The sequence below is a fragment of the Parathielavia appendiculata genome, assembly GCF_033297405.1.
Source record: "Parathielavia appendiculata strain CBS 731.68 unplaced genomic scaffold N657scaffold_1, whole genome shotgun sequence".
Lineage (NCBI taxonomy): Eukaryota > Fungi > Ascomycota > Sordariomycetes > Sordariales > Chaetomiaceae > Parathielavia > Parathielavia appendiculata.
This window is the reverse complement of record NW_026944220.1, coordinates 2,009,514-2,037,372: the sequence shown is the minus strand read 5'-3', so window position 1 is coordinate 2,037,372 and position 27,859 is coordinate 2,009,514. Positions and strand designations below refer to the sequence as shown.

The following is a 27,859-nucleotide window of genomic DNA, read 5'->3' as shown; positions in this document are numbered from 1 at the left end:
GACCATTGCCAAAGACTTGACCTTGTCGGCGGTTCGGGCCTTCATCGCGGAAACCCCACAACCCAAACGGCAAGCCTTCTTTAGCGTATTGTACTGTGATAAGGTACTGTACCAAGCAGAACGGTGCTGGTGCCAGTGATCGGGGGGTATCAGTTGACCTGAAACCTGCCCAGCATGCATCAGATCCGTCGAGTGTTACCTGTTCCCACGACCTTGGACTGCTCCACGAAGACGATCTCTTAGCAGAAAATGGCCTGCGTCTCTATTGCTTTAATCGCCGCCAGTAGCTGATCATTCATGCTCTGTCTTCCAAAGGTGGCTCTATGCTGGTAAGGTCCCTGATGACTGCCAGCGATGCTCTCGGTTCCCGGACATCCGACCAAGATGCCCTGTGATGCCGCACCCACACTTCACGGGAGCGGATCCAACAAGGCTGGAAGCGAACTAGGTTCCCTCACTAGCCTCCTTCCTCTTAATCTCGCTCCGTTATTACAGCCTGCGATGCCATTGACATAGATCTTCTAGCACGGCATTCCTCTTTCTTTTCGTCGCTTCCAACCGTTTTATGTTTTTAGCAGTCTAGATATCTTGAGATGGCGGCTTGTTCTTCGTTCGCTCGTTGAAGACCAAAAGCATTTTTGAACACTTCATTCTTTTACATTTCGGATTTGTGTCTGTTTAATTTCGATTTTGTGAAGGTTACCTCCCCGACAGCAATTTGTTTCAAGCAAGATGACCTGCTCCATGTTTCTGGTCACTTACGCGGGAGCAGCCCTTCTGTTGGCTGCCCGAGTGTCCTCGGCGCTCAACTTTACCGTCTCCAACGGGCAAATCTATACGCCCGGCCTGGTTATTGTCAACGCCCCGCAGCCTAGCACACCTCTAGGCGGAGGTTTGTGTCACAACTCGTCCCAGCTTTGAACAGGAGTACTGACACCCACATCTAGACACCATCGAAGTTGCGCTGGATGTCTCAGCCAACGGCCGCCTGCCTCTCCCGCCTTACCCCGAGGACAGTCCCAGCGTGATCCACTTCATCCACATATTTCTCTCCAGCTACGATACAAACCGCAACCTCACCATCACCAACGGCACCGCCTCGGCCAACAACGCCAGCCTGAGCGACATCATGCTACAGGAGCCCGGCAGCACCGTGAAGCACGTCAAGTGGACCTGGCCCGATTGCCTCGTTGGCGACGGGAGCCAGCAGCAGGGCCTTGGGGAGACCGATCGGGGCGCGTATAACGTAACTGAACCCCCTCTCAGGCCCATTCAACCTCAATGTTAGGTATCGTGAGATTGATCACCTGTTTGTGCAGGTCTCGATCCGGCAATCCTTCCGCCTCAACGGCCAGGACCACTACACCGTCTTCGACCTGCCCATCTCGGTGAGCAACAGCATCCCGGCCAGCGACAGCAGGCCGTCGTGCGACGTCCTGGACAACCCGCTGCTGACGCCCGAGGAAATCCTTGCGTCGGCAGATGCCATGTCAGTCATGTTTGCACCGGGCGATGCCACCACGCTGCAGACCAGCCGGAGCGGTGCGGGTAGTTTGAGAAGGGGTCTGGGTTGGGCTGGGTTGGCGGGTCTGTGTGCTGCGCTGATCATGTAAAAGGAGCGGATTAGTGATGCCCAACCTTTCAGGAAAAGAAAGGTCGCCCAAGTTCCTAACTGCCAATATCCTGAGGGCTGGAACTTGGAAGGAAGCTATCGGGTACATTACCTAGATTCACCGACGCTCTCATGAACGCCTGAGCTCCGAGATACCTGGCTCATCAGATCCACAAGTCGAGGAGGCGTCCATCTTCATAATAAGAACTCATTAAGTCAGTGCCGTGAGCGGATATTTCCATGAAGTAACGCTCTCTTTCCGTCGGCATGCTTGTTCCCAGCCACTGAATCTCGGTCTATGAAATGGAGAGATGTGCGAGGCTGAAGACTTGAGCTTGAGAATGCCCCACTATGTGGGCCCTCAGCATCCACTTTCCTGCAAGGCTGCAAAGACGGGGAAAAAAAAGTTGACCTCGACAGTCTGCCCCTCTGTCTTCCCAGCCAAATACTCCCAAACCTCCCACAATCGCCGCTATGTCGAGACGTCGCCAGCAAGAACAAGAACAACAAGAGGATGGTTCCTCTGATGAGGGGTCATTTGCTAGCTTTGGCGACGATGACGTCCTCTCCGGCTCCGACGGCGACGATTTTGCCGAGAAGAGGAGAGCAGTTCTCCTTGATAAAGATTCCGACGAAGAGGAGCTAGAGCGTTTTGTTCTCGGGAGCAAAGAAACGTTTCGCGAGCAGTTATTTCGCGACGACTTCCTTCCGTCTGTCACCGACTCTAAGGCACTCGTGAAAGCGACGGCCGACGATGAAGAGGCAACCGGCCATGAGCATGTATCCGACTCGATGCTCTTTACACTGGACACAGGTGGGGACTCGGACGTGGAGCTTGAATTGGTAGCGACAAAGCAGGCTCCACAAGAGCAGGCGGAGGAGGCACCGGCGTGGGAGGACAGCGACGACGAGCGGTTGACTGTTTCCCTCGCTGGGGCTACCCGGCTCAGGAAACTCAGGCAGACCGAGGCGGAGGATGTGGTCAGCGGCACGGAATACGCCCGGCGGTTGCGCCAACAATATCTCCGTCTCTACCCGCTTCCCGACTGGGCGAAGGACGCAACCACCGGCTCCAAGCGAAGAAGACGTCGCTCGTCGGCCGCCTCGGACGGCTCCTCGGCCTCGGAGATGGAACTCGACAGCGATGGCGAAAGCATTGACGCTCCGCTCCCTCTCGACTGCTTCCTCCGCGATGCTTCGTCCTTCCTCCCCACTGCCTCCTCCGACGCCTCGCGCAAGCGCCGCAAACTCCGCCCAGAAACCATCGACGTTCAACGCACCCGCGACATCCCCGACACCCACAAAGCCGGCGTCTCCTCCCTCGCCTTCCACCCGCGCCGCCCCATCCTCCTGTCCTCGAGCACCTCCTCCATCATGTACCTGCACCACATCGACCCGTCAGCCCACCCGACGCCGAACCCGGCGCTGACGTCGGTGCAAGTAAAGCGCACCGACCTCCGGCGGGCGGCCTTCGTCGGCCCCGACGGCGATGAGGTCGTTTTTGCCGGCCGCCGGCGCTACTTCCACAGCTGGAACCTCTCCTCGGGACTGGTTAAGAAGGTCTCCAAGATCCAGGGCCACCAGAAGGAGCAGCGGACCATGGAGCGATTCCGCGCGAGCCCCTGCGGGCGGTACCTGGCGCTCGTGGCGAGTGACAAGAAGGGCGGCGGGATGCTCAACATTGTCAACGTCGGCTCCATGCAGTGGATCGCGCAGGCGAGGATCGATGGGCGCGGCGGCGTCGCCGATTTCGCGTGGTGGAGCGACGGGAACGGCCTGACTATCGCGGGCAAGGACGGGCAGGTGACCGAGTGGAGCATGGCGACGAGGCGGACAGTCGGGATCTGGAGGGATGAAGGGTCCGTGGGCGGGACCGTCATGGCGCTGGGCGGGCGGAACGGGCCCGCCGAGCTGGGGGGGGACAGGTGGGTGGCGGTCGGGTCCAACAGTGGTGTCCTGAATGTCTATGATCGCAACGAGCTGTTGGTCAAGCAGCAGCAGCAGGCAAAGGCGGGTTCGGGGCAGGTAGAGATCAAGAGACTGCCCGAGCCGGTGCGCGCGTTTGAGCAGTTGACCACGTCCATCTCGGTGGTTACCTTCTCGCCGGACGGCCAGCTGATGGCGTTTGGCAGCCAGCATAAGAAGGACGCGTTCAGGCTAGTGCACCTGCCCAGCTGCACCGTCTACCGCAACTGGCCGACGGAGCAAACGCCGCTGGGGAGGATCACGGCTGTGGCTTTCAGCGCGGGCAGCGATATGCTCGCGGTGGGGAACGATGTGGGCAAGATTCGGTTGTGGGAGATTAGGAGCTAAGGCGGGCTGTTTCATTCACCTCTGGAAGGGGTTGATGGTATGTACATGTTGGATAGACTATATCCAATGGGGTTGTCTAATGAGGTGGTGCCATTTCCCTCTCTTTCAGCATTGGCGTCGTGTTCACAACATGTTCCGCAACAGCACCTTCACCGGCCCCATTTCCTTGACTTTGCTGAGCGGATAGAACTTGCGCGTGTTGACCGTGTACGCGACCAGCTGCGCTGCACTGGCAAACCGGCGGGGTTTCTCGCCTTGCTTGACGGCCTCGAGGAGGTCGCGGATGTTGACGTGCACGGTCCGGAGAGCCTGGTCCATCCGTCCACCCATCACTTTTTTCAGTCTACTATTCGCCCCAGTTGATACAAGGGTGGTGGAGAACGGAGTGAGTGCTCACCTTCCGGCACTGCGTGATGCTGCCGTAGTATCCTTCGAGCCCCACATCGTGGCAGAGACGCTGCCAATCTTCGAGAGTGCCGGTCCCGAAGTAGTCGTCAAACTCTTGGACAATAGAGCGGACCTTCTTCTTTCTTGCCATGTTTCTTCTGCTTTGCCCGCGACTGGCGGGTTGGGCGGAGAGTGTTGTTCGTAGCTGGTAGAAAAACGAAGCTCAGGGGCTTGTCAAGGGCAACGACGTTAGTTTGTCCTCGCAGCTTATTATGTACAAGTTTCAAATCGTAGAAGGAGGTGTCTCTGTTCAGGAAGAAGGAGGTTTAATGTTTCGGTTGATGTAGGCTTACTACCCAGTCGTAGCAAACGAAGGCATATGCGGATACCCCTAATTCCGGAGCAGGAGCCCGGCAATGCCTGTCAACTTCGCAGTGTTTGGTGAACTGGGAGGGGGCGAGAGCGGTTGGAAACATGCTGTTCAGGCCTATTATTATCCAATTGTGCCGGGACACTGCGCCTTAGAAGATCAGATGAGCCATGATGTGTGCTGTGCAGCGAGACGCAACACGAGCTGCCGCCAACTTCGACTAACTATCTAACATAGAGTACTCATTCAGCATTGAGCCACACGCCCCCATACCGTGCTACCGGGATGATTTTAACAAAAAGCTCACCGACCAGCTCCCTTTGATGGTTGAAGGGAGGTGGTCGGCTCCGAAAATCCGAGGATTTTGCTTCGCGGGGGGTTCGAACTGGTGGCCTCGAGAGGCCACCAGTTCGCGGCGGGAGGGAAGATTTTCTGGTCCCTATCGGAGAGGCGTTGAGGTTGGGGGATACCGGACTTGTATTTGAAAGGGGCTGCCGGGTGTGCTGAGAACTCAGCATCTTGCAGATGCTCCTCAGTGCCACTTGAATTTCGGGTAATTTTTGGGGATTCAAAAGCTTTCGCCGTGTCAAGTCTCACTCCCGCCATGGAGTACAACTTCTTACTTCACGGACCTTTCCAGCTATGGATTGATTGTCAGCGATTGTCAGCTGAGTAAACCGGAAGAGGTCGGGTTCGTACGAGTATGTGACGAGTTACCAAGGTGCCCAATCTGAGCTGCTCTTGAATGTCAAATGCCATCACAATAAAAACCGTAGGTTCGACACGTTTAGTCCAGATTGACCCCGCGTCTCATCTCGAGATCGGGCGGTTGATCTTGCAAGAGAGTTGGAATCGAGTGGTTGATCCAAGAAAAGGCAGTCCGCTGTGTTGTTGTTGTTGTTCAAGGCTCCACTATGACTCCACATAGCCAGCTGTTACTCCACTGAACGGGTTCATGCCAAGGCTGGGCTTCTGTTTTGGTAACACCTCGCGAAGAGCGGGAGAGCTGAACGATCGTCGATCTTGCCCTACTTCCACTCTCCGCTGCCATTGTTCCACACCACTGGTGGTGATGGAGACGCCCGCAGAGTTGCCCAGCGGTGAGAGCCCAATCCAAAGAAAGCGCCTGGCAGCCCGGATGTTCCATGGAGCCCAACTCCAAGCGGAAACTGGCTGAATAGACGATTCACGGTACACTATGTCTCGTCCAAGCTGGTCGCCATGTTTCACACCACGCCCAAACTTGGCATACAAAACAAGTCGCGAATACGCTCTTTCCAGCTTTCCCGACGGCCCTGAGCAGGCTTGAATATGAAGACGGGTGCCATTAGGCGCCATCAGTGGGATGGAAGCCCCTGTTGCCCCTGCAACGAACAGGCACGAGTTGGCGCTCGTCGGCGACTACGTGTCAGGCCACAAACCTGCAGGGCTAACGCAAGCCTTCATCGTGGGCCTTCGAGGGCTTTCCGTCCCTATCGGCTGAGGGCCATCATTGATGGGATGACACGAGCAGGACTTCTGCAAAAGGCGTGCCGTCACATTGCAGCCTTAGCTGCTGCTACAGCCCTGCACCTAAGCCCGCTTCTTTAAGGCCTCCTCGGTAGGTACAGTACGTAGGGTCAGGTCTCACCACTTAATAGGTATTTTCCTCTCTGTTTACATTTCGATGGAAGGGTAGGATTGGACGACACATTTACTTCGCCATCTGAAGTTCTCACTCTTCTTTCGTCCATGAACCAACGACATGGTCCCCTAGTTGTAGTTTCGTCTTATTTCCTTCGAGAACAATTCGTCACATGCTAGCATATCTGCCTCATCGGAACCCCTCTACTGGTACCCAACCCTCTACCCCACAAAATCGCTATCAGAGCGATCACGTTGAGTGGTGGAGCAGTCGCGTCCTAGGAGCACCCGACATACAGAACTTAGAGAAGAGGAGGATGGCTTGGTGGGATTCTCAGCACCGGATCCTCGGTGCTTCGCCGCGTTCAAAATCACGGCTCGTCATGGGCGATGCCTTCCCCAGGCTTTGTCCAACATACGACAGACGATCCGAAATGGAGCAACATTGGGCGTCGTTGTCACCAGTCTTCGGGGAGCAGCTGGGGCATCCAACGACACCGGACTTGGTGGTGCACGTCGAGATCCGCTTCACAGACCCCGTCATCCGCTCCAGATACTCACGCAGCTACGGCAGCTCGCCGACTTTCCGAGCCACCAACATGATATGTCGAGGTCTTGTGCGCCGCATTGAGCGCTGCTGTGAGGAGTTCATCACCCGCAAAGACTCTGGCGCTCTCGAAATGTTCAAGGGCGACACCTATGAGCGCAAACCGCAGAGGTTCGACATGACCTTTCGGATCACGAGGAGGGGATAAGGCGAATGGGCCGAGAGGACCTACCGGTCTTATCAGAAGCAACCCCTGACCGTTGCATTTACCAAGGAAGTCATTCTGGCAACGCATCGGATGATTGGGCTCTTTCTGCGGCGCCACGACGACAGATTCCAATGGCTGGATTGCCCGGTGTCTGACACGGAGTTGGAAGGAAGCGAGACCATGGTCCCATCTCGCGCTGGCCCGGCTTCGCTTCTGTCCGTCCCAAGAGCTCGGTTCATTGAAGCCACGCAAATGTTCGAGTTCGTTCCTGGATACACCATTGAGCTCTGCTTTCGAAGCAAGAACCTGCAACGACGGGTTCCCATCTACGAAAGGAGGATAAACATCAACAGCACGCAAAGCGCTCCTCTGACCCTGTTCCTGAGTGAGGATATGATATCGAAAGCGCTACATTTCATCAACCAAGGGCTGGACTCCAGGAAGCGAGAGTTTGACGACCACTTCCAAGACCAAAGGGCGTTTGATCTCCCTACTGTGGAGGACGACACTCTCAAAATCGGTCTCAAAGTATTCAACAACCTCGGACCTGCTTACGACCACGTGCAGAGGAGCCTCAGAAGCAAGCTGGTGCTGTTCCGAGACCAAAATGCTATAGACTGCGACCTTTTCCTATGCGATGTCGAAAAGCACCTCGCGCATCTTAGGAGCGAGGCTGACTCGACCATGGACGCCATGAACGACTTTGAGTTTCGCATCGTCGAACTCAAGGGCTTTGGCTGGACACTACGAGAGCCGGCCAAGTTCACCCTCGGACCGTCAGCATCCCATGGCCGTCGCACCATCCAAGCAGCCCTGGACCGTATTCAGACTGGAATCGGGGACGTGATTAGGGGCCATAACCTTGCCATTCACATCAAAGCCTACAAGCGAGGCCACGTCGTCTTGGACAAAGCCATTGTCGCCCACGAGAAGCACGGAAAGCCGAGGGAGACATTTGCCTCGCGAGACGACGCACAGCTTGTGTTTGTGACGAGATTGAAGGCTCGGATTCAAAAGGATATGGACCGAATGTTTGAAGACTCGTGTTGCATCGATGACATTCCTGAGGACGACGAAGACTGCTTTGCTCGGCCCGTCACCCCTGCGCAGCCTGAACAACCTGTGTTTGAAGGACTGTCGCCGAGATACTCGCCCTCCTCGATAAGATCTTCACCAGCGAGGCAGTCGAGGCCGGCTTTGAGCCCAGCACAGAGTTCCCCGAGACCGCGTGTTCAGCGAGTATTCTCGCTCTCGCGTTGCTCGACCGACTCCATGGTGTCCATCGATTATCTCAAGCCGGGTTGTGAACCGCTCACGCGCGATAACAGCAGGCCCATTATTGCGCCCAGCGAACAGGTGCGGAAGCCGCAAGCGGGGGAATCGCCGTTGCTACGACCCCGAGGGGAGTTGCTCGCCCCTGCCGAAGTCAAGCCGGCGCAGTCCTTCTCATTTGTGTCAGGAGAATTTTCATCTGCGATCCGTATCAACAACGGCTTGTCCATTGTAGAAGAGCAGGCCTTGGCCAGCGATGGAGCCAATGTGGACAGTCTGGATCACAAACTGGCTGGAGACGTACAACGTTTGGGAGAAACCCGTCCGCCTAATGGTATGACGTCGAACGAAGGGAGGGTGGATCCTCTCACTACTCAGTCAGGGAGTCTCCCTGGAGAAGCACTCCCCGGCAGAAGTTCAACTTCCAGCCCCGCGGTCCAAGATGAAGCATCATCTCGGGATCATGATACCGTCGACGCACCATTAAACTTCTCCGGAGCCGCGACTAGCAAAATGGACACTCCAATGACGTTCGAAGACGCTCGGGAATACGTGACCAGCCCTGTACCTGAAGATAAGGCCAATTCCGGGACTCCGTTTACTCTAGCCCGAGCGGAAACCCCTAGGGAGGATGATGAGTTCTCGACCGCGCCGTCGACCCCTGAACTAAGCACAGGAGCTTCTTCACTTAGGCACAGCATAATAGAAACCCCGGTCCTTCCGAGGTTTGATTCGGGCACGAGTGAGACTGTCCTTCGTGGTTTTTACCCGGACTCCGAGACCGAACGGCCTGCAGTTCATCTGCAGGGTGAGAGCATTGCCGAGCCGGTCTCCAAGGAGGACTGGGATGCTGCCGCGGTTCCAGAACCCCAGGTTGACCAACATGATCGGAGTCGGTTGCTACCTTCGCTTGCAGAACAGAGCACTGCAGCCGAAGGACCCGAAGGTGTCCATGGTGATGGAACCGGTCGCCACAATGCGAGAACCCCCCACCCGGAAGGCTGGAGTGTGACACTTGATCAAACACCAGACGCCAACCCCACCCCAGCACCACGCCCATCCACCGCATCTGACGCGTCCACGGATTCTGGTATAAAGGCAAAAACGGAATCGGGGAGGCAGACTTATAATACCGCCCATCTCGGAGCCGAGCCCGCTTTAGGACCCGGCATCCCCTTTCATGCGCCGGACTTCCCCACCTCTGAGGTCCGGACGTCGCACGCGCCTGAGGAAGTAGGTCACAGCGAGTCTGCAAGTAAGCTGGGATCTCCGCTCGAGCCCGAGCCGGATGCGATGGAAGCCGCCGGGGACGAACTCGGCGCCGGCCGCGGTGCCGAGACCAAGTTGGGGGAGGACAAGGACCGCAGAGATGCTCACGATGACGTCGCTGACGCGTTGCCCGGTGGCGGGCCCCGGGGAAATTGCGGTGCCCAGTTGGGGGCGGTCCCGCTCGGGGCTGAGGTCGTGGCCGAGATGGCTGGGCTGGGGACCGAGGATCCCGTTGGGGCCGCCCATGAGGATGAGGGACGGATTTTAGGGGATGATGTTCGGTCCGATGGCGGCGAGATGGGATGTCATGTCGGTGACGACGGGAATGATGATGGATTTGGCGTGGTTTCCGATGGAGATGAGGAGGATCGGTGTGCTGACGAGGGCGTCGATGTCGGCCCCGCCAGGGGGGCCGATGTGGTCGGTAGCGGCGGCGGCACTCATGTCCCGGTACCGGACGCCAGCGAGGACGGTCTAGGAGAGCACCACGGTGTCGGTTCGGGCATCGGAGCACAGATTGAGCTCGTAGATATCGTTCACTGCGCATCCACCCAACCATCCAAGACCCGCTTCGAGAACACCGACGGTTCCGGTTCAGGAACCGAAGCAGCTTGTCTTGGGACCAACGACCAGCTCTCGGACAAGCTTGCTGACGCAGCCGACGAAGCCGACAGACACGTCCCCGGGTCGGGCACATCATCAAACCTCCTTGAATCCACACCAGCCATTCCGGAGCAGCAGGTTGACAGCCAAGGTCCGGAATTGACCCCCATCGGCGCCGAGCAAGGCTATGCTCTCCAAGTTCAGAAGACGGCCTTGGCCGACGGGCCCGAATCCCACGGCAACACCGCCAAAGGCGATGACGCCGAGCGCGTGCATCAAGATGTCATTTCCGAGGCGCAGGCTACTGGTCCCGGAGGCGAGGATGAGCTGATGCCGGGTCATGATGAAGCCGAGGAGGAGTTGTGCGAATCGAAGGCCCGTCTCGAGCATCCCGACGACAATAGTGATGATCGGCCTGTGATTCAGCCTGTCGTGTCCGAGGCACCTGCTACTGTTACTGAAATCAGTGTGGACGAGGCAGAGTCTGACAAGGCTCAGGTTATGGGGAAGTTGGACGCGGTCCCCGCGCTGGCCCGGGATGCCGAAGCAACGAACTCTGAGTCCACCTTTGGTGGCGGTGTCGAGGAGAAGCACGATCTGGCTCCGGGTCCGACTGAGACAGCCAAACCCGGGCAACCCGAGCGCGACGTTGGCGATGGGCCGAAGGAGGAGCCTGGTGTGGTCCCGCCTGGGAATAGTGTCGCCAAACCTACCGGGTCGACGGTACGAGGGGATGATCTCGGTGAGGAGGTTCTGGCAGAACCTATCTCGGCTCCGGACCCGGCGCCGGCTCACTCCGTTGATTCTGCTGAAACCAAGACACCGAAACAGCAAATTCACGAAAGGGACGAGGGACCCACCACCGAATTGGCTGCGGCGGCTGGAATGGGTCTTTGGGGTGGCGGCATTTGCGAGGCAGAGAATGGCTTGATCACTGTCCCCTATGTGATTGGTGCCAAACCTCCGAGGTTGGCCGTCGGCAAGGGCGTTCAGAACGGACTTGACATCCTGTCAGCTCTGGCTGCTGTGGCCGAGTCCGAGCTATCGGAGCGGGGTTTCGGCGAGGAGACACGCGTCCCGGTCTTAACTACGGTTGGTCCTATTGGAACACAGACTTCGGAGGTCGGTACCGGCAAGGACATTGCTGGACCGGCTAGTGAGCTGGATGGCACGTCGAAAGGAGTCGAACCTGAGGTGGAGTCGGTTTTTGACCCTGACGAGACCAAGAGACAGCTTAGTGACGCGCTTGAGATTGCGGTTGATAATATTGTGAGGGCATCACCTGCTCCAGAGGCGGAATCAGATGGTTCGAGCCGAGGGTCGACGGAGGTAGCCGAAGAAGAGGAGAGGACCTCAGGGCTTCAGACTTCCGGTCAGAGCTCTATTCAAGGATCTGACGACCAACCCAACGGAACTGGCGGGCAGGCGGCTCTTGAACCAGAGCCAAGGGCTACGTCCCCCGCTGATGCCGAGGCTGCAAGTGATGATGGCATCCCGACCAGGACGTCCGAGCCCGAAGGAGGGACTGAAGAAGCAGAGACACCTGACAATGAAACGATAGCTCCGGCGGCTGAAACTGAGAGCGCTACTCCGATGCCCATGCCATTGCCGACGCCACAGCAAAAGCCAGAGAAAACGAGCCTCGCGCCCATTCCAGACCTGTCGAAGCTGTTCCCCGCCGGCCCAGTCCCAAACAGCATCTCGTCCGACGTTGCCGCCTCCTTCGCCAGCATATCCCGCAACTCGGTCGACACCATCCGCCCGTCCACCGACAACGAACAACAGCGCCCAGGTACCGCAGACTTTTGCGACCTGCCGCACGCCAGCAGCAGCAGCAACCGCCCCCAGACGGCAGGCTACCTCTGCCTTGGACTCTGCGAGTCACGGTCCGTCGAGATTGGGCTGCGCGGCGCGCTGGGGGATGTCAAGGTCCGCCGGCTGAGCCTGCCGCTGCAGCGTACGCTGAACCAGGGGCCGGCGATGGGGCGGTTGTCTACTGCTACGAGTGGCCCCGAAGCTGAAGCGGGTAGTGAAGGTTCAGGCTCAAAATCAAGAAGGCGGCGAGAAGCTGCCAGGGCGGGTAAGTCTGATGCGGATGGCGAGGGTGAGCCGTCGGTGCTGCCCAGAATAATGATGCTGCTTGCTGGGGCCGTGGCGATCGGCAAGATCATGAAACGCGCGGATGAGCGGGCTATGCTATGAAGATGGCGGTTTGGACCTGTTTGAACTGCGGGAGAAGTGCGATTCTTTCCTTTGTTCCTTTTTCTATTATACATTGATGACGGGTGAGGCATAGCATTGGGGGTCTTGTTACGACGAAGATGATGGGGTCACTGTGCCATATGAGATGAGATGAAGCGTCGAGCAATGAGCGAGGGCATATCTGCGAGGCGCATATCAGAGCGGCGTATTTGGACAGCAGATTGGTACGGAGCGTTGAGAATCTGGGATACAATATGAAAACATCATAACTGGGGCATGAATCAACAAAGCTGAAAGGGACTAAAACCAAGGCCGACAGACTCAATAATTCGCACCCTGTTGTCACATCTGTCCCTTTCGTCCCGAATGGTTTGTCAACGGAACATGGGAAAGCAATCGGGCCAACATCACCAGGGAAACAGGGGGTATCATCTTCCAAGGCTCGTAATAGTATGTCCCAATCACAACTCATCTCGCACCCTCCCCGCCACTTGCCCAACATCCTCCTCCCACATCCTCTTCTTCGGATTCGGCTGATCTTCCAGTCCATCCTCTGCCGTCCGATTCGCTTCATCCTCGTCCCTCCGGTTCAGGGTATCCTCCACCATCCTCCCAACCTTCTCGACCATCGAATCCGGGTCTTCTTCATCCACTCCATCCACGTTCTCCCTCCCAACCCTCACCGTCGGCACGGCCCCTTCCTCCCCAACCCCAACCATAACCGTGGCTGCGCTCTCCTCGCCAGGCACGACCACCTCCATATTGGTGCTGCCTCCCTTATTATGCGATGAAGTCACAATCCTGGTAACCCGCCACCCCGTCCTCAGCGGCAACCAGACAAGCCACCACAGCGGGCCGTACAGGAACCGGCGGAAGACGAGCCACGCGAGCGTGCACAACAGGATGCGGAGCGCCGCCTGCAGGTACCACGTGTCGCTCTTCTGCGTCGTCAGCAGCGTCCCGACCAGATCCCGCGAGCGGGCGAGCAGGCCCTCGAGCCCCTCGTACGACTTTTGCAGCTCGGCCAGCGCCGCGGTACTCTCGGCGAGCGTCTGGGACGCAAAGGCCGACTTGGAGAGCTCGCCTGCTATGAGCGCGTGGGTGCGCCGCAGGGCGAGGGTGATGTCGTTGGAGGTGGTGACGGCGTCGGATTGCGAAGAGGGGTTGTTGCTTTGTTGTTTCTTGGCGAGGCGGCGTCGGTCGCGCGGGGTGAAGAGGCGGGCCCGGGCCTCTTCTTCGGTTAAACGGGGTGGGTGAGTGGGAGAAGGGGTGGATGAGGGGTTTGGGGTCTCCCCGGTGGCGCTGATGACGTCGGGATTGCTGAGGATGGTGGAGGAGGCCGCGGACGCTGACGCGGAAGCGGCGTATGATGCGAGGAGGAGGTCACGCTCGAGCTTTTGGGCGGCTTCGAGGCTGCGGCGGGCGGAGAGCTGGGCTTTGCGGAAGGCGGTGCGGCAGTCCTTCAGTTCGGTTTGCAGACGATATGCGCCCTCTTTGAGCCTCGTTTTGCGGTGCTCGACTTCGCTTCCTGGCCGGCCGGAGCGCAGGTCGATGATCTCTTCTTGGAGAAGCTCCAGGTCCTCTTCTTCCTCGCGCAGAATCTGGCCGATCTCGGTGCTGAGCTCAGCGGCGACGTTGTCTTCATCACTGCAACTTAGGGGCACGGATCCGGGCTGGAACTTGATGTTTGCGAGGCGGTCGATGAGCTCTTGGAGCTGCTCTGTCGTTTCCTGGAGTGCCGCGAGGCGCTCTTGCAGAGATTCGAACGACGCCATATCATTTGGACTCTCCGTGTGTTCCCGTGATCCAGAGTGCGGCTGTTCGGTTCGAATGGGTGCGACGGCCGGGAGTTACCTTTGATGATATTGTAGAGTTGGCATCTTGAAAGCACTGGCCAAGGGGACGCTGGATGGACACTTGCCGAGACGGGACGAAACGGAAGAATCTATCTTGTTGCATAAATCTTGAAACGGAGCTCCGTTTCTCTTAGCTCCATTCCTCTGCTCCGTCCCGTCCACCGTCCAGCACCTTCCGTCGCAAGCCGACTTCAACACCATTTTTCCGATCCACGATCCGATCGACAGGGAGAGGTTACAAGACCACGAACAGCGAATATTCAACGCCTGGTTTGCCTGAGAAGCATCAATTGACCTCCGCCGGTTGCCGAACCTGCCCACCTACCTACGCAGTCCGATGAGAAAAGCCACAAAAAATGATAACCCGCTTCATCACCGACGTAACAACGCGCTTCAACCCCTTCTCCCCGCGGGCCAAGTCCGCGCGGCTCTTCCTCACCTTCCTCCCGCCGACGGCCCGCTTGTCGGGCATGAACATCACGACGCAGCTCCTGCCGCGGTCGTCCACCGAGCCGAGCAGTCTGCACATCAAGTTCAGTACGTCCGTCTCGTTTTGTCAATCGAAAGAGTTTGAAGGGTTCAATGAATCGGATGGAGAGATGGCAAACTCATCGAAACAGGGGGGGATTGTGCAGATAGTATACAGTGTAGCAAAGGGGGTTCGGGCTACTTGATGCACGACCAAACATGCACTCGGACCAGTCTGCACTCTGACCAGTTTGCTGACATCTTGGAAACAGAGGACGGCAAGGAAATGAAGCTCGATTGCGAAGCCATGGGCATCAAGAGCATCGTCGAAGAAGTTGACCGGCATTCGCGGCTGCTGCAGAAGGAAGCTGACCTGGCGGACGGCTAAACCCCTCACACTACCTACCCGAGAAAGACGGGATGTAACATTTCGCTGTACACATACACCAATTTTGGCTGTCCATCATTTCTATACAAAGCATTGGGAGGCGTTTGCTATGTCATTGTCACGATATACCGCTACAGCGTCTTCAAATTAGAAACACGTAAACACTCAAATGTAAGGAGTCGGTCGAATGTGTTGCTGCTGACTTGACCTTTTTACTTTTGGAGACTTTCTATCTACCTCGCAACATTCATAAGTTTGCCAACCTCACCCTCTAAGCCGAGGCCCCGCTAATAAAGAACCACTTGTCGATGGAGCTGTCAATGGGGGCGGGCGGAAGGTCCTGGTGCTGGGGCAGGGGCGGCAGCTGGTCGGGCGAGACGCGGCTGGTCGAGTGACTGACCGTCAGGTTGGTGCTGTGCGTAGTCAGTTTCCTTTCCAAGTGACCCAATCAATGAGAGTAGGGAGTAAACGTACGTGGCGATGCTGCCCGGGGCGGTCTTGCCCGTGATGAGCTTCTCCCAGGCCTCGTTGCACTCGCGGACCACGTCCATGGCGTACTTCTTGTTCTTGCACTCGCCCGTGAAGGCGAACTGGTTCTCGGGCTTGCCGTCGGGGATCTTGTAGATGCGGAACCACTCGTTGGTGGCGCGCAGCAGGCCCGGCAGGTGGCGCTCGACGTCCTCGACGTCGTTGAGCTTGGGGGCCAGCGGGTCGTTGACGTCAATCACAATGACCTTCCAGTCCGTCTCCTCCTCGTCCAGCAGCGCCATGACGCCGAGCACCTTGACCTGCTTGACCTGGCCCGTGTAGCCGACCAGCTCGCCGATCTCGCACACGTCAAGCGGGTCGTTGTCGCCCTTGGCCTTGGTCTCGGGGTGGATCGCGTTGGGGTCCTCCCAGGTCTGCAGGCGGTCAGCCGTCGTCCAATCTCTGCTCTGCTTGCTTGCTCAGCCAAGTAAGGGCATACCTGAGGGAAGGCACCGTAGTTCCACAGGTAGCCCTTGTGGGGGAAGCAGTTGCGGACGTAGCGGAGCTTGCCCTTCTTGATGTCCTGCTTGATGGGGTTGAGGAGCTCGTCCTTGGAGATCTAGCTACAAGTTAGTATCAGATGCACACATATCAAGCAAACAGAGCTCGCACCTCGAGCTTGGCGTTGGTCCAGCGCGGAATTTCGACAATCATGTTGAGGATGGTCTGCTCCTGGTTGGCAAAGAGTGGGATGTCGTGGAAGGGCGAGATAGGCACGCCATCTTTCTCGATGTAGACGCGGTGCTCGAGCGTGTACGGGGCGCCGACCTTGCGGACGGTGTATTGGGAGGCCATGGTGCTGTTTGTGGTCGAGCTGTAGCTCCGGGCCTGGAGGTGTCGGGCAATCTGGGCTGTGCGAGACAGAGAGAAGCTGCCTGGTTGCAATTGAGCGGTCGCGGGATTTGTTGCGGCGGCGGGAAGCGAATTGGCAACAGCAGCAGAAGAATCGGCGGAGGGGGTTTCTTCAGAGCAAGGCGGGGGAGGGGCTCCAGAGGTCCAAGAGACAGATGTGGGCCCCATCTGTGACGCCAGCCATCGACGCTGCTGTGATTGGCCGGGGCCTGGCAATTGCTTTGGCGGCATGCTTTGGGCTGCAATGCGAGGAAAGGAGAGTTGTTGCGGTGTGAAGAGCTTGCCGAGTCCCGCTCGCATCGCCTTCCTCGACCGAACAACCACTCGTAGGGCCGGCATGCAGACGAATCTGCTCTCTTTTGGTTTTTCAAAGGCAGGGTGTGGTTGGTTTTGTCGACGATCGACTGTCCTTTAGGCCGCGGCGCTGCACAACCGCACGGAGAGAGAGAACTGGGTCTGCTCCGGCAATTGCTCCAGAAGCTTCCTAGTCGCCGGCTCGGCTCTCGGCTACTACTGTGTAAGCTACAGGACCTCGTAGACCTGGCGTTCCGATGCCGTCGCCGTTGCACCTGCGGTCAGGAATGACGTCTGTCTTGGAGGTATGCTCTGTACGCTGCCGTCGAGCTGCAAATGACCAGATACTGAATCGGTCAGTGGCAAGCGCCATCAATCCATCAATCACCTCAAAGCCCTAGACTAGTTACCCTTGTCACTCCAGCCTCACTGTGGCTTCCTTCGGATGCTCTGCCTCGCCCCTTTTTCCCTCGCCGAAGCAGGCCTTGGCACCACCACCATGGAATGATAGGTACGCAGATCTCTTGATCATGGATATCAGATATCATTCTCCGTCGCCATTATTCCACTGCCCGTCGTCGACTACCAGTAACCGATCCAGACAAGCGCCACAATATGACAAACTGTAGGGTATTGCCTGCTGCCTCCAACGCCCTCCATTCCGGTCAGCCAACAACATCCCCCGAGAAGACGCAACGCACCCATCCACCAAAATCAAACGCAAAGTATGAATGAAATAAGACAAACATTATTACTCGTGTCCATCCCCCTCTCTTTCAAATCCTGTCTGTCCCCTTCAAACCTGAAGACCCGATTCCCCATCACCGCCGGGGCATCACCACCCCCCGCCCATACAGCGCCCCGCCAAACGCCGGACCCTGCTGCCCCTGCCCGTTCCACCCCTGGTGCACGCTCTGTCGCACAATCATGGCCGCCGCCTGCGCCGCCGCCATGCGCTCCTTCTGCCGCTGCCTCTCCTTGAGGTAACCCGCCGCCTCGGGCCGCATCCGCAAGATCCGGAGGATCATGTCGTCGCTGGGGTCCGCCTGCGCCTCCTTGCGCTTCTCCTCCTTGGCCCGCCGCATTGTGCCCAGGTTCCGGCTCATCATGATACTCTTGCCTCGGCGGATCGTGCCCAGGCTGCCGAACGGGACGGCGCCCGCGCCCGACGGCGTCCCAAACGACGGCACGCCGAGCGAGGACGGGGCCGACAGTCGGTTGGGATTGTTGCGGGCGGACGAGAGCTGCTGCTGCTGCTGGACTTGCTGCGCCTGCTGCTGGGCACGCTGCGCGTTGGCGGCGGCCATGCGCTCCGAGGTGCGGATGAGGTTTTCGGTCGAGTCAAAGTAGAAGAAGTTGAGTGACGCCAGCTCGTGCCACTTAGGCGACTTGAGCACGTCGGCAGGCACTCCGAGCACTTCGCCCGACTCGTCTCTGGCGTTGAAGAAAGCAAAAAGGAGCTCCAGCCAGCGGTAGACGACGTCCATTTCCGCCTGCGTGAGGGGCTTCTGGATCGACGGCTTGTCCGAGAGCGGCGGGACGAGCAGGTTCTCAATGGCCAGCAGCACCTCCTTCCACAGTCTTGTCATGACCGCCATCATGGTTGCGTCCGTCAGTGTCTGCTTCATGATGGCAAAGTTCTCGTCAAAGTAGGTGAACAGCGGCTGCAGGGCGTTCTCCACCTCCCCTGGGGTGAGTGTGGGCGCCTGCGACTGCCTCTTCTTCCAGAGGCTGGCCATCGACGCTGTGATGCCCTTGCTCAGCAGGTTGCGCAGGGCCTCGCGGGACAGCGAGGTGTTAATGTGCATCGAGAGCTGCCCGCGATCAGTATCTATCTCTATTGACCCTGAAAGCCGGACAAAACATACCTTGCTCGTGACCTTGCGCACCATGTCCCGTTCTGTCCGCTTCAAATGCCGGAACGCCTTCCCGAAGTGGAACTGGATGTCGTCACGCTCGCCCTCCATGCTCACTCGAATCAAGATCCGCCCCTGGGTATCCAAGTCCAGCCAGAACTCTCTCGGCAGGTAGTCACTAAAATGCACCGGATCCAGCTTCAGCGACGTGCGCCCGACAAAATCATGGTCGCCGATCATATCGTAATCCCAGATGGTCGCGATGATGTTGAGCGGCCCAGAAACCGTGATATCGACCGACTCGTCCCACCGAGGGTTGAGGTTTCGCGGGATAACCCTCGTCCTGTGAAGGCGCTTCTGGTACTCGTCACATAGGACGACGTAGGGATCACTGAAGCCCGTCGGATCACAAGCCTTCAGCTCCTCACCCTCCACGATCTTGACCGTGAACACATAATGTGCTGGCCGCCTCGTGGGATGCTTAGGCCCATCAACTTTGTTGAGCAGCTCAGCGCAAGCATCCACATTCATGCGCTTTTCTAGCTTATCCAAGGCTTGCATGGCCCATTCGATGTTATTGAACTTTACGAAGGACTGTATTGGAAGTCAGCAGACAGCAACGGCTGGCTATCAAGGCGGGATACAACTGACCTGAGGGTAGAACTGGAATGGCTGGATTTTATCTTTGGTATTCCAGGCGTCCTTGGCGTACTGCAACCACCTCTCCTGCGCCGTCTTGGATGCGGCCGCGACCTCCTCGGCGGTTTGCCGATCCATCTCCCTAGCAAACTGCTGTTCGACAATCTCGCAGTATCGCCCGATGCCCGCAGCGAACGACTTGGCGAGAGCCGTCATGAAGCGCGCCAGATGGACTTCGTCATTCCACTCGAGCTGCAAAAGCTGGTCGATCGTCTGAGTGAACAGGGTAAAGATATCGATGATGGAGACACTATGCCGCTCGTCGTCGGTTGGTATGTCGCCTTCATGACGAGTTCGAACCTTGAACTGGTCCTGCTTGATGGCCTCCTCGACGAAGCCCGGCATCTTGTCGTCGACGTTCTTGATCCATCGCCAGACAAAGCTTTCAAGAAGGCCTTCGATGTGGAAGGCGAAGGGCTTGCCGGGGAGGGCCTCAACGTGCATCTTCCTGATTTCGACGAGCTCTTTGTACAGGTCAAACCCGTCTTGAAGTTCCATATCGATATTTGTTTCTTTGGCAATCTGGAGCACGCGCTTGATGATTTCGTGGCAATCCTCCTCGAAGCTCGGCAGCGTCGTCTCCACCAGGGCCTTGAACGGGCTGACACCCATGATTTCCGGGTTGTTGCGGTATCGTTTCTTGATCTTCTCGGCAAGCTCGACGACGGCTTTGCCCAGCTTGACCACATTGGCAAAGTCCCAATCTCGCTGGCTGCGCGGGATGTGCGTATCCAGGAAATTCTTGTACACCTGGGCGGCCTGTTGGCGCAACCCGTTGTCGAGCTGTTGTGAGAACTCGGCTACATCATTGGGCCGCTGCGAGAAGGCGGGGTCCGGATAGACGTGGTTGTTGAGAAGGGCCATAATCACGCCGATAGTTGGCGGCTTCGGCTCGTAGCAGCGCATCAGGAGATCGAAGAGATCCCGCAACAACGCGTCATGCAGGTCCCTCAAGGACTGCTGATAGCCCGCAAAGTCAACAATGGTCCACCTGCTGGGGTCAATGTCGCTCAGCCTCGATGTGTACATCTGGATAAGAACCGGCTTTTTTGGTTCCTCCAGGGGCTGTTTTACGAGGTCTAGGCAGTCGTAGAGTTGCGCGGGGGGTAATTCCTGGTCAAGGAATTTGCGGGTTGTAACCTCGACAAAGGCAACATGACGAGAGAACTGCGGGATACGCCAGCGCACAGCGAGTTCTATCAAGAATTCCGTCGTCTCCTCAGACAAGGGCGAGGCAGACGTATCCGAGTGAAGCTGATCGTACGATACAACATACTGGAGAATGACCTTGTAGACGGAGCGTGGATCTGGGGGGATGAAGGTATAGCTCGGTTCGTCGACGCTCCGGATGCTGGCTGTGTCATCTAGGGAAAGTGATTGGAAGCCGAACGAGGGATCGAGGTTCGTCGTAGGGGACTCAGGACTGGATAGCATCCTGCTCAGGTCGGCATAGGCCTGGTCCTCATACATGGAATGAGGCCGAACTGGTAGTGGCTTATCGTTGGCTCCGCCAGATCCCGCCTTGAGATCTGGGCGGACGCTCAAAATTTCAGCAAAAATCCTGGCCAAGTGCGGAGCCTCCCCTTTTTTCCACTCGTCGTATGCTTCATCCACGTCGAAATCGTGCTTCCGCAAGGTTCCCGCCATGCCAGCTGCGAGCCTGAACTGGTATGCCTTGTAATCTTTCAGCGCCGCTTCTTCGGTCCAGGCGGACGTGTTTCGGTCGATGTCGGCCTGGACCTGAGAGTTGGTGACGCCAAAGATCTTGGCAACGAGCTGCACCATGTGCATGTCCTTGACCTCATAGCTCAACGGGATCTCTACCTCGACATAGGTGTGGTCCTCCTGGCCCGTGTCAAGATACAGGTTCTGGTCGTTGCTCATGAGCTTCTTTTCGAGCGTGTTGAGGCGAGTAACGAGCTCGACATCCCCCTTCTCCCTGAGAATGCTGCTGAGCAGTCTGATGAACATGGCCAGGTGCCTGTCGACGAGCACCTTCCACGAGTGGTCGTCGGCGGGTTTGCCGCGACCCTGAGCCTTGGCGGCCGAGGAGTAGAAGATTAGAACCAGTGGCTCAACCTTGCGGTCCTTGTCGATAGTTTTCTGAAAGTCTTTCGCGGTGAAGGCCGTGTAGGCCTCGGCAAAGGTGCGTTTCACAGCGGCATCGCTAAATCCGGGCAGCTTCTCAATGCCTTGGAGAACACCAGACATGCGCTTCTCGAGGGAGTGACGGAAGCCCGAGGGCAGCTTCACCGACGTCGAGCCCGAAGGGACGAGTTCCTTGACCAGCTCGGTAACGCTCGAGGTGTGGACGCGCGGCGGGGGTTTTGGTGCGCTGACATATTCCTTTCTCTTTTTCCTGGGCTGAAGGAGGTAGCGGAGGAAGGCGATGCGGACGGCGTACGAGTATGCGTCGTCGTAGCTGACAGGTGCAGCGCGTGGCTTGGTTGATGTGCGGCTCCGGCGCTCGTCATCCAGCACGCTCTGCACACTGCCGATCCGGCGGCTTGGGTGATAAGAAGAGCGCGACGCTGTCGACATGTTGAAAGCAAAGGTTGGCCACCAGTGTCGGGCGGAGCTAAGGTACGTTGGGCGATTGTCGACCGAGGTCACAGGCCCGTCCTCATGGAGCCAGCGGCAAGCGCATAGGATCTCGGACGAAGTTAGGTTGGCAAAAGTTCGACAGCGTCAAAATGATGGAGTGCAAATAGAGTTCAGGTTGTCCAGATGCCTCTGCTTTTGGCAGGTCGTTGGCGCCAGCAGGAAAGGTTGAAACGACGGGACTGAGGTTGGATCAGAAGCGTCATAACCTGGGAAGGCATGCCCTGTAACGTTTCCTGCCATGAGGGATGGGGCAATGCGGGAGGGGCTCGTAATGCAGGGTGGTCGGTACTCCGTATTAGCGGAGACTATGTACCTTGACGATACTGTACCTCAACAACGATGGTTACGGTGTAAAATATAGTCCAGGTCGACGAAGAACCGGGTTGGAGTACATACGGCAATTCCGAAAATGTTCGTTATACGAGGCAATCAGTCCCCCAACGAGATTTTGAAAGGTCAAGACAAAGGGCCTGAAGAAGGTCTCCTGGTATGTACCTTACCTGCAGAGAAGTGAAGCCAGGGCAGATTCTAACTCTAAGGGAAGCCACTCCTGACTACCGTTTTGGACCAACGGCAGTATTTGTACAGCACATACCGTACTTACCTTAGTCACCGCTAAACGGTCATCTTGGACCTTGTTGATTGACAGGTGCGGTGGACCAATGCACATCGGGATCCTCCGAAACCTGGGGAAGCAATGTTCGTGAGATAAGGAAGTTGCTCCCAAAATAGAAACATAGCAAGCTGGTTCACGTGGTTTAAGACCACTCTGTCTTTCAGCGGAATGGACGCCATTGACAGGCATTCTTTTGCCACGGTTGCAAACCAACCCAGTTGACACTGGCATGGCTTCATTGCAATGGAGAGCAACAAAGTTGAATGACAGCTCTTTAGAAGTTGAGATGTTATTTATCGTATATTGAGCTACAATCAGATTCAAGACTGGACGATCGCCAAGCACTCCGTACTGTGGTATACCTGCACACTAGCAACTCCACCCGTCCACTGTCGTTCCAAGTTGTCGAGTCACGGCGCAGCTCTCACTCATTCACATGTTCCCGTGCCATCTCGACTGATCTCGCTGGTGGCTATGGAGGTCATGTTCCTTCACAAAAAGTTAGACAGCCTGGAAGGTTCGATTGATACCTTGGGTAAGGTACCATGATCGCAGTCCAACGGACCTTCATGTAGAGCGAGAATTAGAGGAAGATTATGAAGTACTAGTTACTTTGTGGAGAATCTTTTGAAGAATAGAAGCTGTGTCACCTGAAGAACCTAGGGTACTTCCCGTCTGGAGGTGGGCCTATGAATTACAGGGGCTTTACCCGAGCAACCGTTACAAGCAGCCCCTGGCACTGCAGGGTTTCAGAAGCTCTTGCTGCGTGTCCAGTGCCCCTGCCGGCCCGTCCGAATCGAACAGGCAACCCCGCTGCGCCGCCGTGAACCCCGTCACCAACCTGGAACTTCGTTTGGATTTCGACTGCCCGCCTGCCTCAACCTGACTTGGCCTTTCTGCCACTCCGACGACAGTCGGTTTTCCGCACCCTCGCTCGCACTCTCGGCGCCGAGATGGGCAACGTCAGTAGTGTGCCCGAAGAGGGTGCACCTCTCTATCTTAGAGATCAGAATCGATGTAAGTGCCCCCGCCTCACCTTCCCCGTCGTGCGACAGTAGAATGATCCGGGGTCTGTGCAATGCCCCCGAAACTCAATGAATGCGCTCTGCCCGTGGCCGATTCCTGCTTCCGCTGCTGTTTGGCTTCACTGCATATTGACGCCGAAATGGCTGACCTTCGCACGCAGTATCTATCTCTTCCGCTGTCATAGCTAGCACGAAACGGCGCACCTCGATGAATATCGTTCCGAATGCATTCCCGGCTACGAGAGTATCTGCATCGCGAGCCTCCGGCGACCCTAGTCCTCTAGAGTTTGTTTTGGTATGTAGCGACCGATAATAAGAGGTCTTAAGTGTGGCAATCATCTCTAATTGCTTTGCTGTAGGATACCGAGCAAACCAATCCCGGTGCAGGCCCCGGCTTCCTGCTGAAGCTTTCCAACGATGACGACCTAGTCTTCACCTTTACCTTTGTCATTCGCCAGTCACAAAACATCGTCCAGAATCAGGCAGGAGGTATCGAGACGGTCACGCCCGTGGACACCCATATAAATGGCCTTACCTTTGTGTTTGCCTCCAATACCCGCGAAGTCGAAAATCTGGTGACTCGAGAGTTCCACGCCGACCCCAACCTTCACAAGAATGCGAACGTTGCGCTTGTCGGGACCTATTCGACCGAGGGCAGCGCCTCAGTGACCTTCGAATGGACATGGCGTTGGAAACCGCCCAAGAGCACCGAAGACCGTGGCGGCGGCTGGAGGAACTCATGCAGTGTCGGTGCTTCCACACATCCCCTCTCTCGGAGTTGCTGACACTGGTATAGTTCGTCGAGTATGACCAAAGAGCACATCGCTTGATCACTCTGGCTAGCTTCTCCTTCTATGTCACAAGTACGTCTCCTCGGTGCCACTTGTTAGTCTGAGGACAGCGCTCACGCTCACTAGACACATCCCCATACCTTAGCCAGCCTAATTCGCCGACCCCGCCTCTCCTGAGTGCTCCCCCTAAGGTCCGCGCCGTGTCCGCGCAGTCTCTCGAGTCCCAAATTAGTACCATTCCGGAACACGAAGAAGTTGCCTCACCCCAGCAGGCTGCCGCCGACACGGCAAACAGCCTAGCATCTGCACCGCCGGCGCCAAAGGAGCCCATCAAGGTCGATGTCTCTTGCCCTCGACCTGGAGACGACATCATGTCAGACGACGGGCCGGTCTTCAGGGCGACCATGAAGGCGCTTGAGCAAAAGACTGGCAACATGAGGATGCAAATGAAGCGGTTAATCAAAAGGGCCGAACACGTTTACCAGGCGCAGCAAGAGGCCAACGATGCCTTCGCTGCCTTCATGGACGCCCTGAAAGAAGTTTCGGCAACTAATGCAAATGCTGTGCAGCCTGCCATCGAGCACTACTTTGACAAGATCGCCCGCGAGATCCTGTCGTACGAGCGGCAGAACACCGCTAACCTGCAAAAGATTGTCATTGATCCCGTGAACAAGCTCTACCAGATGGATATCAAACAGGCAGAATCCAAAAAGCGCGACTTTGAAGAGGAGAGCAAGGAGTTTTACGCCTACGTCAGCCGGTATCTCGGGCAGCGCCACGATTCCGTCAAGGCGAAACAGAGCGATTCCAAGTATCAGACGAAGCGCAAGAACTTCGAGCTGAAGCGGTTTGACTATTCCTCCTTCATGCAGGACCTTACCGGCGGGCGCAAGGAGCAGGAGATCTTGTCGCACCTCACCAGGTACGCGGATGCCCAAGCTAGGTACTTTCTGCGCACCGCGAAGAAGGTCGATGAGCTGCTCCCACAGCTCGAAGCGCTGTCCACTGAGGTCCAGGAGGCGGACAAGGAGTATCAATACCAACGCCGTGAGCGTGAAGAGAAGAGAAGGCTTCTCGAAAAGAGTAATCTCCCGTACAACGAGCCCGAGCCGCCCTCGACCGCATCCGGTCCCAGTCCCTCAGCCGGCCATACCAATGGGATTCAGTCCAACTCCGACACCGAAATGAATCGCGCAGACAGCACTGGATCCCAGCTCAGGCCGACGCGTTCCATAAATTCTGGCAATTCACCGAATGCGGGCGACCTATCCAGGTCACCGGGTAGCCTTAGTCAACATGGTTCCGTCGGCAGCCCTCTGCAGAACAATAAGTTCAAGGGCATTCGCGATCTCGAGGAAAGGGACCCCAATCAAGCGGTGCAACCTGATAAGGATGCGCCAAATAGGAAGGAGGGTCTGCTCTGGGCGCTCAACCGTCCTGGCGGTCACGTCGACCCGCGAAACCTGAACAAGCAGGGCTGGCATAAGTATGTTTTTCGATTCGTACAATAACCCACCTTTGTGTAGACACTGACAGCATACAGGTTCTGGATTGTGTTGGACCAAGGAAAGTTGTCCGAGTACAGCAACTGGAAGCAAAAGCTGGATCTCCACATGGAACCCATTGACTTACGTCTTGCTTCAGTCCGGGAGGCCAGGAACGCAGACCGACGCTTCTGTTTTGAAGTCATCACGCCCCAGTATAAGCGTGTTTACCAAGCAACATCTGAAGAGGATATGAATAATTGGATCATGGCTATCAACAATGCGCTGCAAAGTGCCGTTGAGGGCCGGTCATTCAAGGACAAGCCGCCGGCGACGGCCCATGCGGACATGGGCTTCAATGGGATGGACATAGGCTCGATGTTGGTGGGCAAGAGCTCGTCGGTCGGCCACACTAGCCACAGCACAAGCGCCATCCCCTTCAGGCGGACAACTGTTGGCGCGCGACCTAGCACTGCGCGCGGCAACAGTTTCGAGGAGAAGCCCGACAAGCTGCTGCAGATGCTGCGCGAGAACGACCAAGGAAATTGCTGGTGCGCCGACTGCGGGTCCAACAACAAAGTTGAATGGGTCTCCATCAACCTCGCCATTATTGTGTGCATCGAGTGCAGCGGCATCCACCGGTCGCTGGGGACACACGTCAGCAAAGTGCGCTCCCTCACCCTCGACACAACTTCGTTTACGCCCGACATCGTTGAGCTTCTCCTCCTTGTTGGCAATAGGGTATCCAACATGGTCTTTGAAGCCAGGTTGGACCCGGCCATGAAGCTCACCCCTCAGGCAAACCGGGAACAGCGGCTCAAGTTCATCACTGCCAAGTATGTCGACCGCGCCTACGTCGAGCCCCTCTCGGCCACCCTGTCGAGATATGGCACCGCAGATGATACCCTTTTGGCGGCGATCAAGCGCAACGAGATTCAGCAAATCCTCTACGCCCTGGCTCTCCGAGCCAACCCCAACGTGACCGACAAGTCCCGCGGCACGCACGCCGTCTACCTTGCGCTAGCGGCAGCAGACCCAGCCCCGCCCTCACCAATACCCACCCAGGCGCAACCCCACCCCACCCCGACCGTCGACCGCGTGGTGCCCTTCCCTGTAGCGGAGCTCCTCATCCAAAACGGCGCCGAGATTCCAGATTCTCCGCCACCAGTGCCCCTCAGCCTGGCGGCGCAAGCCTACCTCGAGATGAAACGCGGCAGAAAAGCAGCCATCGAGGCGTCGGGCTCGTACGACGCCTCGACGGGCTCGGGCACAGCCATGTCGAGTCAGAATGACCGGCTACAGCGCGAGCGCGAGGCCAGGCTCCAAAAGCGGGTCAGTGCTGGCGGCAGGCTGGCCAAGACGCCCATCCCGGAACGCTAGAGCGCGTTGGGGGCGTGTGGCGTGCCATTTTTGAGGGGCGGTAGGCGGAGGGGTTGTTCTTCTGTATGACGCGCACAGTCTGCTCTGTGTGACTGTCAGGGCTATGGTGGGAGGGAATGTTTGCTTCGCATCGTGCTCCATAGAGTCCTTTTTCCCTTCCCCATTCTTCATGGCATCATATGTTGTTTTCTTTGTGTGTATGAGTTTGCCTGTGCTGGTCGGGGAGCGAGTTGGGTTTCACCAGCTCGACTTGGCGCATGCCCGAGAGAGACACAGAGCAAGTTTGAGAAGATGGTTGAGCGCTTGGAAATCGGGGTTGTGCGTTCAAGCAATCGCGGCTGTCTTGGTCTTCTGATATGGAGATGGAATATTAAGGGGGCCTCAAGTGAGGGACGGGATGGAGTGTGAGGAGTATTCTGTTGCTGTATGGTATAATATTGCTTGGAATGAACTCAGGCCGGCGTGTATGGATGGATGGGATGGGATCGCATTTGGCTGGGCTGGACTGGGCCGGCTGGGCGGCTGGGCTGGGCTTGGGGTTGGTAGGCATAATCGTAATGATGAAGCAATACATAACAATGTACGGAGATGGTTCTCAGTGTGTGGCTGTGA

At 57.1% G+C, this 27,859-nt stretch overlaps 9 protein-coding genes across 9 annotated transcripts; 5 read left to right on the top strand and 4 right to left on the bottom strand.

Annotated features, from left to right (window-relative positions):
* Positions 1–732: 732 nt before the first annotated feature.
* On the top strand, positions 733–1,613 carry N657DRAFT_563142 (uncharacterized protein; the record flags this gene model as incomplete). The annotated part of the gene is made up of 3 exons (XM_062788191.1): positions 733–892; positions 948–1,246; positions 1,320–1,613. 3 exons carry the CDS (start codon positions 733–735, stop codon positions 1,611–1,613), a joined length of 753 nt encoding a protein of 250 aa, XP_062652517.1.
* Positions 1,614–2,049: 436 nt separating this feature from the next.
* Positions 2,050–4,254, top strand: N657DRAFT_639233 (WD40 repeat-like protein). The gene has a single exon (XM_062791741.1). It carries the CDS (start codon positions 2,087–2,089, stop codon positions 3,923–3,925), a length of 1,839 nt encoding a protein of 612 aa, XP_062652516.1. The 5' UTR covers positions 2,050–2,086; the 3' UTR covers positions 3,926–4,254.
* On the bottom strand, positions 3,987–4,595 carry N657DRAFT_38508 (uncharacterized protein). Its single transcript, XM_062787125.1, has 2 exons — positions 4,323–4,595; positions 3,987–4,234 (listed from the first exon to the last, which is right to left on the bottom strand). Exons 1-2 carry the CDS (start codon positions 4,461–4,463, stop codon positions 4,049–4,051), a joined length of 327 nt encoding a protein of 108 aa, XP_062652515.1. The 5' UTR covers positions 4,464–4,595; the 3' UTR covers positions 3,987–4,048.
* Positions 4,596–6,739: 2,144 nt separating this feature from the next.
* On the top strand, positions 6,740–12,288 carry N657DRAFT_629790 (uncharacterized protein; the record flags this gene model as incomplete). Its single annotated transcript, XM_062790918.1, has 3 exons — positions 6,740–7,023; positions 7,288–12,192; positions 12,246–12,288. 3 exons carry the CDS (start codon positions 6,740–6,742, stop codon positions 12,286–12,288), a joined length of 5,232 nt encoding a protein of 1,743 aa, XP_062652514.1.
* Positions 12,289–12,469: 181 nt separating this feature from the next.
* N657DRAFT_639231 (uncharacterized protein) lies at positions 12,470–14,279 on the bottom strand. The gene has a single exon (XM_062791740.1). The coding sequence runs from the start codon at positions 14,179–14,181 to the stop codon at positions 12,868–12,870; it is 1,314 nt and encodes a 437-aa protein (XP_062652513.1). The 5' UTR covers positions 14,182–14,279; the 3' UTR covers positions 12,470–12,867.
* A 339-nt stretch (positions 14,280–14,618) lies between these two features.
* N657DRAFT_560949 (uncharacterized protein) lies at positions 14,619–15,118 on the top strand (the record flags this gene model as incomplete). Its single annotated transcript, XM_062788021.1, has 2 exons — positions 14,619–14,799; positions 15,003–15,118. The coding sequence occupies 2 exons, from the start codon at positions 14,619–14,621 to the stop codon at positions 15,116–15,118; spliced, it is 297 nt and encodes a 98-aa protein (XP_062652512.1).
* A 271-nt stretch (positions 15,119–15,389) lies between these two features.
* On the bottom strand, positions 15,390–16,729 carry N657DRAFT_562730 (pyrophosphatase-domain-containing protein; the record flags this gene model as incomplete). Its single annotated transcript, XM_062788161.1, has 4 exons — positions 15,390–15,531; positions 15,593–16,020; positions 16,086–16,205; positions 16,259–16,729. The coding sequence occupies 4 exons, from the start codon at positions 16,727–16,729 to the stop codon at positions 15,390–15,392; spliced, it is 1,161 nt and encodes a 386-aa protein (XP_062652511.1).
* Positions 16,730–17,613: 884 nt separating this feature from the next.
* Positions 17,614–21,888, bottom strand: N657DRAFT_564007 (uncharacterized protein; the record flags this gene model as incomplete). Its single annotated transcript, XM_062788253.1, has 3 exons — positions 17,614–18,606; positions 18,661–19,242; positions 19,300–21,888. The coding sequence occupies 3 exons, from the start codon at positions 21,886–21,888 to the stop codon at positions 17,614–17,616; spliced, it is 4,164 nt and encodes a 1,387-aa protein (XP_062652510.1).
* Positions 21,889–23,520: 1,632 nt separating this feature from the next.
* Positions 23,521–27,247, top strand: N657DRAFT_652335 (ArfGap-domain-containing protein; the record flags this gene model as incomplete). The annotated part of the gene is made up of 6 exons (XM_062794285.1): positions 23,521–23,584; positions 23,754–23,887; positions 23,952–24,338; positions 24,389–24,455; positions 24,510–25,869; positions 25,927–27,247. 6 exons carry the CDS (start codon positions 23,521–23,523, stop codon positions 27,245–27,247), a joined length of 3,333 nt encoding a protein of 1,110 aa, XP_062652509.1.
* Between the last annotated feature and the right edge of the window lie 612 nt (positions 27,248–27,859).